Genomic DNA, 13,521 nt, shown 5'->3' with positions numbered 1-13,521 from the left:
TGGCTTCAGGTAATCTCATGAAAAAGATGATACACTTTGAAGTACTTGGCATATAATGAGACTCAACAACAGAAGTTAAAACTTGTTTATCTACAGCCTTAAGGAATCTCAATGCCTTTGGGAATCTCAGTGCACAGTGGGATGGTGAAAACCCCCAGAGGCCACACCAGTAGTCAGAGTGTCAAACTGTCCTCCGCTGGCTTGTTTTTAGCACCAGCTCAGTGAGCTGCTTGCCAGTGGCTACTCAGTAAGCAACTGTCAAATGTCTAAATCATAAATGATGATTTTCTGCCAGATCCCCCCAGAGCAAATCATTGTCTTGTTGTTCAGTCGCTAAGTCATGTCTGACTCTTTGCCGCCCCATGGGCTGCAGCATGCTAGGCTCCTCTGGCCTTCACTGCCTCCCAGAGTTTGCTCAGATTCGTGACCTTTGAGTCGGTGATGCTATCTGACCATCTTATCCTCTGCTCCTCCCTTTCCCTTTTGCCTTCCCAGCATCAAGATCTTTTCCAGTGAATCGGCTCTTCATATCAGGTGACCAAAGTAATGGAACTTTGGCATCAGTCCTTCCTATGAATATGTTTTCAGTATTTTTTTATTACAGTGAAATTGATACAAAATAAGCCGAACATAACTTAAAGCGTACCATTTGGGATGTTTGAGACATGTATACACCCATGAAACAATTATTGAAATCAAGAGAGCAGACATCCCCATCACTCCAGAAGTTTTCTTGCGCCCTTTTAAAAAATCAGAAGTATACTTGATTTACACTGTTGTTGATTTCTGCTGTACAGCAAAGTGCCTCAGTTATGCATATATATATATATTCATTTCCACTATCTTTTATCGCAGACTGTTGAACACAGTTCCCTGTGCTGTACAGTAGACTTCGTTGTTCATCCATCAGCTGTTCTGCTGCCTCCTCCTCCCCAGTTGCTTTCTGGATTGCTTTCTGGCAGTGTAGATTGGTTGATACATGTTAGTGTTTCATACCCATGGAATCACAGTATTATAGTATGTAGTCTGCTGTATCTGGCTTCCTTCACTTGACGTAATATTTGGGGACTCATCCATGCTGTTGCCGTATAGCAGTACTTCATTCCTACTTACTGCTGACTGACCTCTCATTGTGAAGATATTCCACAGTTTGGTGGTCCCATCACCCATTGATGGACGTTTGGATTGTTTCCAGGTTAGGGACAGTTTCAGAGTAAGTTGGGCTTCCTTAGTAGCTCAGCTGGTAAAGAATCTACCTGCAGTGCAGGAGACTCCGGTTCGATTCTTGGGTTGGGAAGATCCCCTGAAGAAGAGATAGGCTACCCACTCCAGTATTCTCAAGCTTCCCTGGTGGCTCAGACAGTAAAGAATCCTCCTGCAATGCGGGAGACCTGTGTTCGATTCCTGGGTTAGGAAGATCCCCCTGGAGGAGGGCATGGCAACCCACTCCAGTATTCTTGCCTGGAAAATCCCCATGGACAAAGGAGCCTGGCGGGCTACAGTCCATTGGGTTTCAAAGAGTCGGGCACGACTGAGCGACTAAGCACACACACGAAGTTGTGCATCATGTATATGTCTATATATGGACACTGCTTTCTTTTTCTTGAGTGAATAACTGGCGGCCATGGAAGACCTGGGTCATGTGGTAGGTGTGTAACTATTTTCCAAAGTGACTGCATAGTTGTACAATCCCTCAAGAAGTGTGTGTGAATACAGATTGCCCCACATCCTTGCTGACATGCAGTATCATTAGTCTTTTTAGTTTTAGCCATTCTAATAGCTATGTGGTGATGTCTCCCTGGAAAGTAACTGTTAGTCGCTCAGTCGTGTGTCTGACAATCTTTACGACCCGTCTTTGTGACTGTAGCCCTCCAGGCTCCTCCCTCCGTGGAGTTTTATGGGCAAGAATACTGCAGTAGGTTACCATTTTCTATTCCAGGATAGAGTTGTTGAGAGGATAACAATAGTGGTTGGTTAGTCACCAAGTCATGTCCGCCTCTCTGCGACCCCGTGGACTGTAGCCCGCCAGGCTCCTCTATCCATGGGATTTCCCAGGCAAGAATACTGGAGTGGATAGACATTTCCTTCTCCAGGGGATCTTCTGACCCAGAGAGATCAAACCCTGAGTCTCCTGCATTGCAGCAGATTCTTTATTGTCTGAGCCACCAAGGAAGCCCCAAAGTCTCCCTATGGTTTTAATTTGCATTTCCCTCATGATTAATGGTCTTTTCTTATGCTTCTTTACCATCTCTATATCCTCTTTGCTGAAATATCTGTCCAACTATTTCTCATTTTTAAAAACTAGGATGTTTGCTTGTAATTGGATTGTTGAGTTTTGAGAGTTCTTTGTATATTCTGGATACAATTCCTTTATAAGACATATAACTTGCAAGTATTTTCTCTCTGTGGCTTATCTTATCATTCTTTTATCAATGTCTTTTGAAGAGCAGGGATTTTCAGTTCTAAGAAAGTTCAGTTGATTATTTTTTCTTTCATGAGTCATGTTTTTGGTGTTGTAGCTAAGAATTCCTTGTCAATGCCAACATCACAAAGCTTTTCTGTTTTGTTCTAGAGGTCATTGTCCTTCATTGACTGATATGTAGTATCTCAAAAACCATTTTTGTGTTGTTTTTGGTGGAAGGGTAGATTTAATCCACCTGACTCCACTTTTGCTGGGTGGAGAACATTCTTTGGGGAACCACTGGAATCATTTTAAGCCTGAAACCTTTCTTTTTAAACAATCAGAGATGTTTGCCCTCAGAAGTAGCTTAACAGAAGCATCTTCAACGCTCTATTTATTAATATATTCCCATCCCAGACAGAACATTGAAAAACGCATTGTAAGTCTGGAGGGACCTTTCTAACATTCACGCTTACTCAGACTTGAGACTGCCTACAGCTTTTTCATTAGAGTAAATTAGTGAGTCAACATTTGTGGAATTTTCTTCCAGGGAACAAAGAGCCACAGGAGGACTGGCTCTGTATGCAGAGCCTTGTTCTGGTCACTTGATGGAAAAAGAGCATGTGTTCCTGAGAATCACACAGACAAGAACCTTGTGCCTGTAAATCCAAGTTCTGTTTAAATAGCATGCCTAGTATGCCCAGCCTCGGGACGCACATATCTGGGGACATGTGTACACAATTCTCAGGACATATGGTTTTCTCCCACATGGTGCACACGTGTGTTGGCAGAACAGGGCCAGGGTGAGTGAAGGAACAGTGTCTGAAAGATCAGGTTGGCAGTCAAGTATTTGAACTGGTCAGCAACTTGAATGAATCCCAAACCCTCCGAACACCAGTCTCCCTCCCAAAAAAGGCTCAAAGAAAGCAGTTGTGGCCAGGCTTCTAGGGATGGGTGTGTTTTTGCATTCTAAATGGGTGTTATATGTAAAGCACACAAATTCCTTATTCTTCCAGAGAGAATTGAGAATTACTAGTCACTTTCTTCCCCGATGGCTCAGCAGGTAAAGATCTCCTGCAATGCAGGAGACAAAGGAGATGCGGGTTTGATCCCTGGGTTTGGACAATCACCTGGAGGAATACTGGAAATGGCATCCCACTCCACTATTCTTGCCTGCAAAATCCCATGGACAGAGGAGCCTCGTGGGCTACAGTCCATGTGGTCACAGAGTTAGACATGGCTGAGTGACATGGCTGAGCAACTCCGTACACACAGTTACTTTCTAGATATTGCTAGGAGTGGCAGTTAATTTCCTATTAGTGAAGAAGGCACATTTCTCATGAATTTATTGGTAGCGTCTATTCATTCATGGAGATCAAGGCCTATTTATGCTATGATCAGGGTGTAGAACAGCTAGTAAAGGTTAAAGGGTGATATTAATAGTATTTCTCAGAAGCAAAAATGTTACCCTTTCTCTGTTAAGTAAAATCAAGGCCATACTATTGTAATTGACTTTATTTCCGTGTACATAATAGGTTGCCTCATGCCTAGCAAACCTGTGACTACAGAGGATACAAAATAACTATAGGACACCAACCTACCCCTCAAACTGCTTAGAGTCTAAAATGAGGCAGCTAGAACACTCCACAGGGCAGAAGGTAACTGTGGACAGAGCGATCTTTGAGAGCACACATGCCGTGCATTCATTCACGTGTCTGCGAGCCCCTCCTGTGTTCCAGGACGAGAGGTACAGATAGGGACAGAATACCTGTCTTTAGGTACCACTTGCTCTTAAGGGAGAGCATCCTGTTCAAAAGGGGAAGCAGGGGGATCTGTTCAGATGCCTCAGTACCTGTGTTATTTCATGCCCTTCTAAAAACTCCCTGTAAGATAGGTATTATTCTCATTATTCCCATTCCTGTCCTTAGGATTCCCACTTGCTCTGATAGAGGAAGAGGTTCATCTAATTCAACAAATACATTAGCGTCTAAAAGCGTCAGGCATTGCAATGGAGGGAGAGACTCAAATCTGGCCTCGGGGAGCTTTCCGCGTGCTCAGAACCACCAACAGCACCGTCCAGGGCAGGGGCTGGGAGCTCTGCAGACATGAGCACACTGGGCGTTGTGTGCTCACGGATGTTTATTCTGAGTTGCTGGAAAATCTTGTCGGGTAGGTCTAGGAGCCAGTCGTGCTGGGCAGGGGTCATGGAAGGCTTCTGGAAGTGGAATAAGGGTGTCTCAGAGAATCTTTATTTCGTGGAAGATGAGGCAGAGATCCAGAGAGTGACTTCTTGGGGTCCCTAGGGAGCCAGTGACAGCTGGAACCCTCTGACTGTCTGGTGCTCCCCATACCCCCCGTGCGATGCAGGAGGGTCTCAGACTGCTGGCTGCCACTGGGTCCCAGGCTGGGCTGCGTCTCCCGAGCTCAGAGAACGAGCAGGAGGACTGCACTGCTCTCTGACTCTTCAGATGCATTTGGCGCTTCCCTGGCAGCTTCTGGAATGCATCGTTTTGTGAGGCACGGGGTTGCATCTGAAGGCAGTGAACCTGGTGTTATACTAAAACATCATATATTTAGCAGTTCCCAAAACCACATGTAGGGTCTGCCTCACCGTAGGCTGAGCTGGTTTCAGGGCGGAGGGGAGGTTTTCACCTCTGCTAATGATCATTAAACAGTAAACCAGGCTAAGAACCTACCCATTGCTGGGGTGGGCACCGGCGAGTCCCTGGGTGGGACCAGAAGGTCCTCTCCCTCTGTGATTGCTTTCTGTGGTGGCAGAAGGAAGGCTGCACAGCCCAGGTGGCTCTCAGAGCTAAGCTGCTCTTCTGCACGTGGGAGACGGGCACGATGGGAGCAGACACAGCGATACAGGACCCACCCCACGTGCACACCGGGAGACTCCCTTCTTTATGTGGAGAGGGTGTGAATTTCAGTTTCATGATCATCAGCAGAAGAGATCGCTGCAAGCAGCCATGTGTATTAAATTATTCTGAGTCCCCCGTTGCGCCTTTAATGAGCAGGTGCTTTCATGTCAGGCAGCGATAGTGGCCATTTCCACCGTGACTGCACTCGAGGTGGTTTTGAGAGCGATTCAGATCCGCTGCTTCCCGCACGCTGGAGCATGCCAGCCCTGAGCCGGCTGGACCCACCATGTGAGCTGCCTGCCGCTTTCCTGCTGGTTCTGTTCCACATCTTCACGGTCAGTGTCCCCTCCAGAAAGGTTCTGAGGCCCACATCAGAATCTGCCACAAAATGATGACTGCTGCGGACAACAGTAGAGTGTAGCCTCTGCTCCTCCACCAGCATTTCTCTTGGGCACTCCACTTACATTTCTTGGTCCTCGGTTTCTTCAGCTGTAAAATGGGAATAATACCTATCGTACTATACGGGAATTTTTGAAGCGTGTGAAATAACACAGCCACAAGGTAACAAGCGCCAAACAAATGTTCATCGTTTTGCTTCCACTTTTCCAGATTGGGTTTGCATTTCCCCAAACCATGTCTCTCGGAGAAGGCAATGGCAACCCACTCCAGTACTCTTGCCTGGAAAATCCCATGGAAGGAGGAGCCTGGTAGGCTGCAGTCCATGGGGTCGCTAAGAGTCAGACACGACTGAGCGACTTCACTTTCACTTTCACTTTTCACTTTCATGCATTGGAGAAGGAAATGGCAACCCACTCCAGTGTTCTTGCCTGGAGAATCCCAGGGACAGTGGCTGATCTAGAGGGTCTATTGGAGGAGAAGCAGAGGGCCAGTAAGGATGCCGATCTGGTGGTCCAGGTAAGAGATGGAGACTGGGCGCTAAGGTAGAGCAGGGGCAGGGGGACCGCGGACATATTCAGGTAGCGGAACGGACGGTTCTTGGTGGTGGATAGGACAGAGGGGTTGAGAGAAGAGGGCAGGGGTCTAAGATGACCCAGGATTTGAGCATAGGTTGTTGTGGGGCGGCAACGGGGCTGAGTGAGGAGATGCGGAGGAGGAGCTTTGTGAGGAAAGGCGATGGGCATATTTTGGACGTGCTGAGTTGAAGTGCCCTGAGGAATCCCAGGAGAGATGTCAGGTGAGCTCAGGGCTCTGTGGAGATGAGGATGAGTGCTGATATAGCCTCGGGAGGTACAGCACATGGCTGTCCATGCAGCCCGGGGGTCAGGGGAGCTGCCCAGGCATCAGTGTGGCTGTGTGGTGGACAGAACCGAACCTCGAGGAAGAGACCCACCAAGGGACCAAAACCAGGAGGGCACCTGCAGAGAGTCTGGGCAGGAGCTGCTGCCAAAGTGAGATAAGGAGGCAAAGATACCGACAGGAGCCGGAAGAGAGTGAGTCTCACTGTGCAAACTCGGGGGTGGGGCAGAAGGTGCCGACGGGCCAGTCAGCAAACAGACTGAAAGCTGTGCAGTAGCCATAGCAACAAGGAGGTTATTGTGAGGAATAGCTGATTGATTCAACTAGGTTTCCAGTAACTCACCTCTCAGAAACCACAGAGTAAACAGGGACTCCGGGAAACTCGGGAAAAGGTCAAGGTGACATCCGGTAAAGCTCTTTAATAAAAACCGCTTTAAGAAGACGGAACTCTGAGTCTTTCTGTGATGTGATGGCATGGATGTAAGATAAGCATTTCTGAATGTGGTTGAGAGAACTTGCAAAGGCTGTGTTTATGTGTTTAAATACAACAAAGAAATCACAGTAGCTTAGCAAACTTTATAAAAAGCCCCCAAACAAATGATTATGGACCTAGACCCATGTTTGAATAATTTTTAATCAGTGAAGGTTTATTATGTATTACATACATACATATATATATATGTATATATATGTATATAATCACAATAAACTGGAAAATTCTGAAAGATATGGGAATACCAGACCACCTGACCTACCTCTTGAGAAACCTGTATGCAGGTCAGGAAGCAACAGTTAGAACTGGACATGGAACAACAGACTGGTTCCAAATAGGAAAAGGAATACGTCAAGGCTGTATATTGTCACCCTGCTTATTTAACTTATATGCAGAGTACATCATGAAAACGCTGGGCTGGAAGAAGCACAAGCTGGAATCAAGATTGCCAGGAGAAATATCAGTAACCTCAGATATGCAGATGACACCACCCTTATGGCAGAAAGTGAAAAGCCTCTTGATGAAAGTGAAAGAGGAGAGTGAAAAACTTGGCTTAAAGCTCAACATTCAGAAAACTAAGATCATGGCATCTGGTCTCATCACTTGGGAAATAGATGGGGAAACAGTGGAAACAGTGTCAGACTTTATTTTGGGGGGCTCCAAAATCACTGCAGATGGTGACTGCAGCCATGAAATTAAAAGACGCTTACTCCTTGGAAGGCAAGTTATGACCAACCTAGATAGCATATTCAAAAGCAGAGACATTACTTTGCCAACAAAGGTCCGTCTAGTCAAGGCTATGGTTTTTCCAGTGGTCATGTATGGATGTGAGAGTTGGACTGTGAAGAAAGCTGAGCGCCGAAGAATTGATGCTTTTGAACTGTGGTGTTGGAGAAGACTCTTGAGAGTCCCATGGACTGCAAGGAGATCCAACCAGTCCATTCTGAAGGAGATCAGTCCTGGGTATTCTTTGGAAGGAATGATGCTACAGCTGAAACTCCCAATACTTTGGCCACCTCATGTAAAGAGTTGACTCATTGGAAAAGACTCTGATGCTGGGAGGGATTGGGGGCAGGAGGAGAAGGGGACAACAGAGGATGAGATGGCTGGATGGCATCACCGACTCGATGGATGTGAGTCTGAGTGAACTCCGGGAGTTGGTGATGGACAGGGAGGCCTGGCATGCTGCGATTCATGGGGTCGCAAGAGTTGGACACGACTGAGCGACTGAACTGAACTGATACATATCTAATGTACCATATGCATGTGTGTGTACCGTTTATACACATTGATGGTGACAGACTAACAGGTAGGTAGGTGGTAGATGGTTGGATGAGTGTTCAGCCCTGAAGAGCTATAGATACACATGTGAGAATTTGGCCTCTAAGGCATCCATGATGCTTTGGAGCTGGTCTTGTGCTTCAAGTCATGATTTTATCATAAGGTTAGTCCTGAATCCTTTCTCACCATCACTTTCACATCTCAACATAATTACAATAACAGTAAATTTCCACTTGCAGTCACAGAACTTTATCTCCTTTGGTCATTTGTGTTTGCTCATGGCTTTCTATGGCTAACTTAATGCAAAATCTGAGTTATCTCCAAATAATGTGAAATGATTTAATGATGTGAATGTTTTAATTTAATGATGTGAAATGTTTAAATATTTTTAGTGGCTAAGTTTAGACTATTTCAGACAGTGCTTACCAACTGCCGATCAATCGCCTGGCAACATTTTGATGCAGTTGAACTTGACTTTAGAGAAATGAGGAAAAAATCTTCAATATAAGAGCTTGTCATTCCTGTTTTTTTAAATTATGGCAAAATACGCAAACATAAAATTTACTGCTTTGGCCATTCCTAGCTATCGGGCCGAGTAATGTTAAGCGCATTCACGATGTTGTGTAGCCAGTTTCCAGAACTCTTCATCTTGCAGAACTGAAGCTCTGTGCCTGTTAACTCCTGTCTCCCCTCCCCACCCCAGAACAGCCACCATTCCACTTCCTCTCTGCACCTGACTAGGCGCCTCATCTATGTGGATGCACACAGTCTTTGTCTTTTTGAGACTGGTTTATTTCACTTAGTATTAATGTTATATCCTCCCTTGTCATACATGTTGTAGCATGTGTCAGAATTTCCATTTTAAGGTAAATAATAATCTGCTCTAATAATAATAATAAACCATATTTTGTCCGTTCATCCACCAATGACAACTTGACTTGCTTTACCTCTTGGATATTATGAATAATGCCACCATAGACATGGGTGTGCAAGTATCTCTTTGATACTCTTTTGGAGGTATAGATCTAGAAATAGAATTGCTGGTCATATGATGGTTCTGTGTTTAATTTGTTGAGGAATTGCCACAGTATAATGTAGTTTCTTATCTTCCCATTAACTGGGCACAGGGTTCCAGCTTCTGTACTTCCTCACCAGCACTTTTTATTTGTTGGGGGGTTTTTTTGGGTTTTTTTTTTTTTGATAGTGGCCATCCTAACAGGTTTTCATGTAGTATCTCATTGTAGTATTAGTTTGCATTTCTCTAATGGTTAGTGATAATTGAGCATCTTTCCGTGTGCTTATTGGCCATTTGTATGTCTTCTTTGGTAAATTGCCCTTTTTTTATGCATTTTTTTAAAACTGGTTGCTTTTCTGTTGTTGTAGGATTCTTTATATATTGTGCATCAGTTCAGTTCAGTTGCTCAGTTGTTTCCGACTCTATGACCCCATGGACTGCAGCACGCCAGGCTTTCTTGTCCATCACCAACTCCCAGACCTTACTCAAACTCATGTCCATCAAGTCAATGATGCCATCCAACCATCTCATCCTCTGGTGTCCCCTTCTCCCGCCTTCAGTCTTTCCCAGCATCAGGGTCTTTTCAAATGAGTCAGTTATTCACATCAGGTGGCCAAAGTATTGGAGTTTCAGCTTCAGCAACAGTCCTTCCAGTGAATATTCAGGACTGATTTCCTTTAGGATGGACTGGTTGGATCTCCTTGCAGTCCAGTGGACTCTCAAGACTCTTCTCCAAAGAAAAAGAGTCTTCTCCAACACCACAGTTCAAAAGCATCAATTCTTTGGCGCTCAGCTTTCTTTATGGTCCAACTCTCATATCCATACATGACTACCGGAAAAACCATAGCTTTGACTAGACGGACCTTTGTTGGCAAAGTAATGTCTCTGCTTTTTATTATGCTGTCTAGGTTGGTCATAGCTTTTCTTCGAAGGAGCAAGTGTCTTAATTTCTTTGCTGCACTCACCATCTGCAGTGATTTTGGAGCCCAAGAAAATAAAGTCTCTTGCTGCTTTCATTGTTTCTCCATCTATTTGCCATGAAGTGATGGGACTGGGTGCCATGATCTTAGTTTTCTGAATGTTGAGTTTTAAGCCAACTTTTTCGCTCTCCTCTTTCACTTTCATCAAGAGGCTCTTTAGTTCTTCTTTACTTTCTGCCATAAGTGTGGTGTCATCTGCATATCTGAGGTTATTGATATTTCTCCCAGCAGTTTCAGTTACACCTTGTTTTGCAAATGTTTTCTACAATTCCATGGGGGTTTTGTCTTGGTGTCAGAAATCTTTCTCCTATAAATTTATAATGATAACAGACAGTAGTTTGCTTATTAATCCTTGGCGGGCAGAATTAAAGGTTATGTCTGATACCAATTTATTTAAAGGGGTGGGGAAGCACTTTTCTTACGATAACCATTTCTTTGGCTTCATTTTTCATTTCATACATTTCCTAAGTCTACCCACAGAACATGCGCCCTTGTTCACAGCTAGTTTTGAAACTCCATAAGAGAAGAACATCCTGTAGGAATGCTGGGGATAAGTACAGACCTTGCCTTGTTTAGAGAGGTTAGGGGAATTGTGCATTCCATTTCCACCTGACCCCGTGAGATTTATGATGCTATAGGGTAGCTTTCAGGGGAAAAAAACCTCAGCTAGAAAGAGCCACTGAGGGTCTGGGAAAATGTCCTCATAGAAAATCACATCTGACATACAGGAATCTTGTACTAATCCAAAATCTACCTAGGGAAGCTTTTGGAAAACTATGTCATTGTCTAACACCTGTGTCCATAAATCCCCCCCTCTTAGGCGACCTAAATCCCTCTTCTTACATATAAAATAATTCTATAATGCCTGGGATTTACCTAGTGCCTTTTTTCCTCAGTCTTGTCTATAAATCCTTCTAATAACTTCATGAGGCAAGGATGTGTAAATATTACTATTTACACTTAATTACCTCATCTTAACTCCTTTCTCTATGAAAAGAGAATAATAGTAATATTTACTCAATCTTTTTTACCCTTTTTATAGAGAAAAGAAGGCAAGGAGTGATTAAGTGGGTTTTCACTGGTTCATGAGAGAGGCAGGCCCAGAAGGCAGGAAAGAAGGGAGGAGAAGCCCCCGCGGGGGACAGGAGTGCAGAGCCAGCCCTGCACCTGGCTTAGCCCTGCCGCCCCCTGTAGCTTCACTCTCCCTGCGGGGCCCTCACACAAAAAAGGGCCTCCATCCTGGCTTAATGGTCTACTGTTGCCATCTTGAAATTCTTAGCAAACTTTGAACAAGGGGCCCCGTGTTTTCTGGCACTGGCTCCACAAACAGTGCAGCCTGTCCCGGGCATAATAGAATCTGTTTAAGATCCTGTTGATCAGAGGAGATGCTGAGTGTGAAGAAAATTTTGCAGCCTGTGGTGAACTGTGCATGTGTGCCTATGAAGGAAGCAGGGGTCAGGGAGGCAGAAAGCGTCAGTAAAGCAGGGCATGAGCACTGAAGGGAGTGAGTGAAACCAATGCACGGGAAAGGAACCTTAAAACTAAGATCATTTTAGGAACCTCTGCCTGCAGTGTGAGACAACTTAGGTTCTCACGGATCCCTGGGTTGGGAAGATCCCCTGGAGAAGGGAATGACTACCCACTCCAGTATTCATGCGGTCGCAAAGAGTCGGACATAATTGAGTGACTTTCACTGGTGGTCCAGTGGTTAAGACTTTACCTTCCAACGCAGGGAGTGCAGGTTCAACCCCTGGTCAGGGAACAAAGATCCCACATGCCGAGGGGCGTGGTCAAAAAGTAAAACAAACAAAACACCTGAGATCATTTTAAAAGCTGGGAGGATGCCACTGGATCACTTTTATTTATGAAGGTCATGGTTCGTGGGACTAGAAAGTGTATAGTGTTTCACACACACAGCCGGTCATCCTTACTTGCAGATTCTGTATTTACGAATTTGCCTGCTAATTAAAATGTATTTTTACCCCTCAAATCAGTAATTCTCAGGGCACTTTCACAGTCATTCACAGACATGCACAGAGCAGTGGAAACTTCAGGTCACCCCCAAGGAGCATGCTCCCAACAAGGCCAAATAACGTGACGTTCTGCCGTCTTATCTCAGCTCTTGGTACAGTGAGTGAGTGTCCTTTGGGTGGACTGTTCAATGCCACTATATTTTTGCATTTTGGTTGGTGATCTTGCTGTCTACAGTTGCCCCCAGATGTACTGCTCACACACCGTCTTGTGCGGCTCCGTGCAAGGAGTCTGCGATATGCCTTATGGAGATGATAAGTGTGTTCACCAAGCTTTGTTCAGGTGTGAGTTATAATAATGCTCTTGACCATGAGTTTAATGTGAAGGAATCAGCAATATACATGGAATAAGTTGTCTTTAAACAGTTATGTGGCTTCCCAGGTGGCACAGTGTTAAAGAATCCACCTGCTAATGCAGGAGATGCAAGAGACAAAAGTTCAATCCCTGGGTCGGGAAGATCCCCTGGAGAAGGAAATGGTAACCCACTTCAATATTCTTGCCTGGGAAATCCCATGGACAGAGGAGCCTGTTGGGCTGCAGTCCATGGGGTCTCAAAGGGTCAGATACAACTGAATGTACACACAGAGACATAATAAAACAAGATTATGTATTGATAGTTTAATGTTGTGACCAGTAGCTCATGGGAACCTGATCCTCTATATCCCTGGGAGCAAAGGGTCTGTAGTCACTGATTCACTCCTGACATTGATTTTATAGGATATAACTACTGAGAACAATTAGAATCAACTGTAAATGTGTGTAACCCACATGACATGAGTGATGGGACCTCTCCACTTAAATGAAAAATTCTGGATCCTTTAAGCTGGGCCATGTCTTCGGTTCCCTAGTTTATCCCCTTTATGGACAAGGATTCTTCCTAAAGCATTTCTTAAAGGCTTAGAGAATCTGTATAATACTTGGAACACCAGATCCAGCCAGAACCATATCACTTGATTCACAGACTTTTCCCCCCACATTTAATGTTTCTGAAATCAGGAAACATTTTATACTGGATTTATTTAACTAACAACCAAAGCCCTTTCTCCCAGAGCCATTAGTGAATCCCTGGTGCTCCTTCCAGTCCAGAGCCGGCAGACTTTTTTCCATAAAGGACCAGGTAATAAATGCCACAGTCTTTGTGGGTCCCGTGGCCTTTGCCATAGTTAGTGAGCCACAGATAATATCTAAATGAAGGAGCA

The 13,521-nt window shown here is 44.8% G+C and overlaps 1 protein-coding gene across 9 annotated transcripts in view; it reads left to right on the top strand.

Annotated features, from left to right (window-relative positions):
* The window catches only part of NR3C2 (nuclear receptor subfamily 3 group C member 2), a 437,470-nt gene that overhangs the window by 401,923 nt on the left and 22,026 nt on the right, over positions 1 to 13,521 (top strand). The window contains exon 9 of one of the 9 annotated variants that reach the window (XM_044930657.2): positions 496 to 531. The exons of the other annotated variants lie outside the window; for them this stretch is intronic. Within the exon in view, the coding sequence (XP_044786592.1) occupies positions 496 to 516 (21 nt within the window). The 3' untranslated portion in view covers positions 517 to 531. Of the gene's footprint in view, positions 1 to 495; positions 532 to 13,521 lie in introns of those variants that run through there. 9 annotated transcript variants of the gene reach the window in all.

Source organism: Bubalus bubalis, chromosome 17 (genome assembly GCF_019923935.1).
Source record: "Bubalus bubalis isolate 160015118507 breed Murrah chromosome 17, NDDB_SH_1, whole genome shotgun sequence".
Taxonomy (NCBI): domain Eukaryota; kingdom Metazoa; phylum Chordata; class Mammalia; order Artiodactyla; family Bovidae; genus Bubalus; species Bubalus bubalis.
The sequence above is the reverse complement of the archived record's forward strand: the minus strand, read 5'-3'. Positions and strand labels throughout refer to the sequence as shown.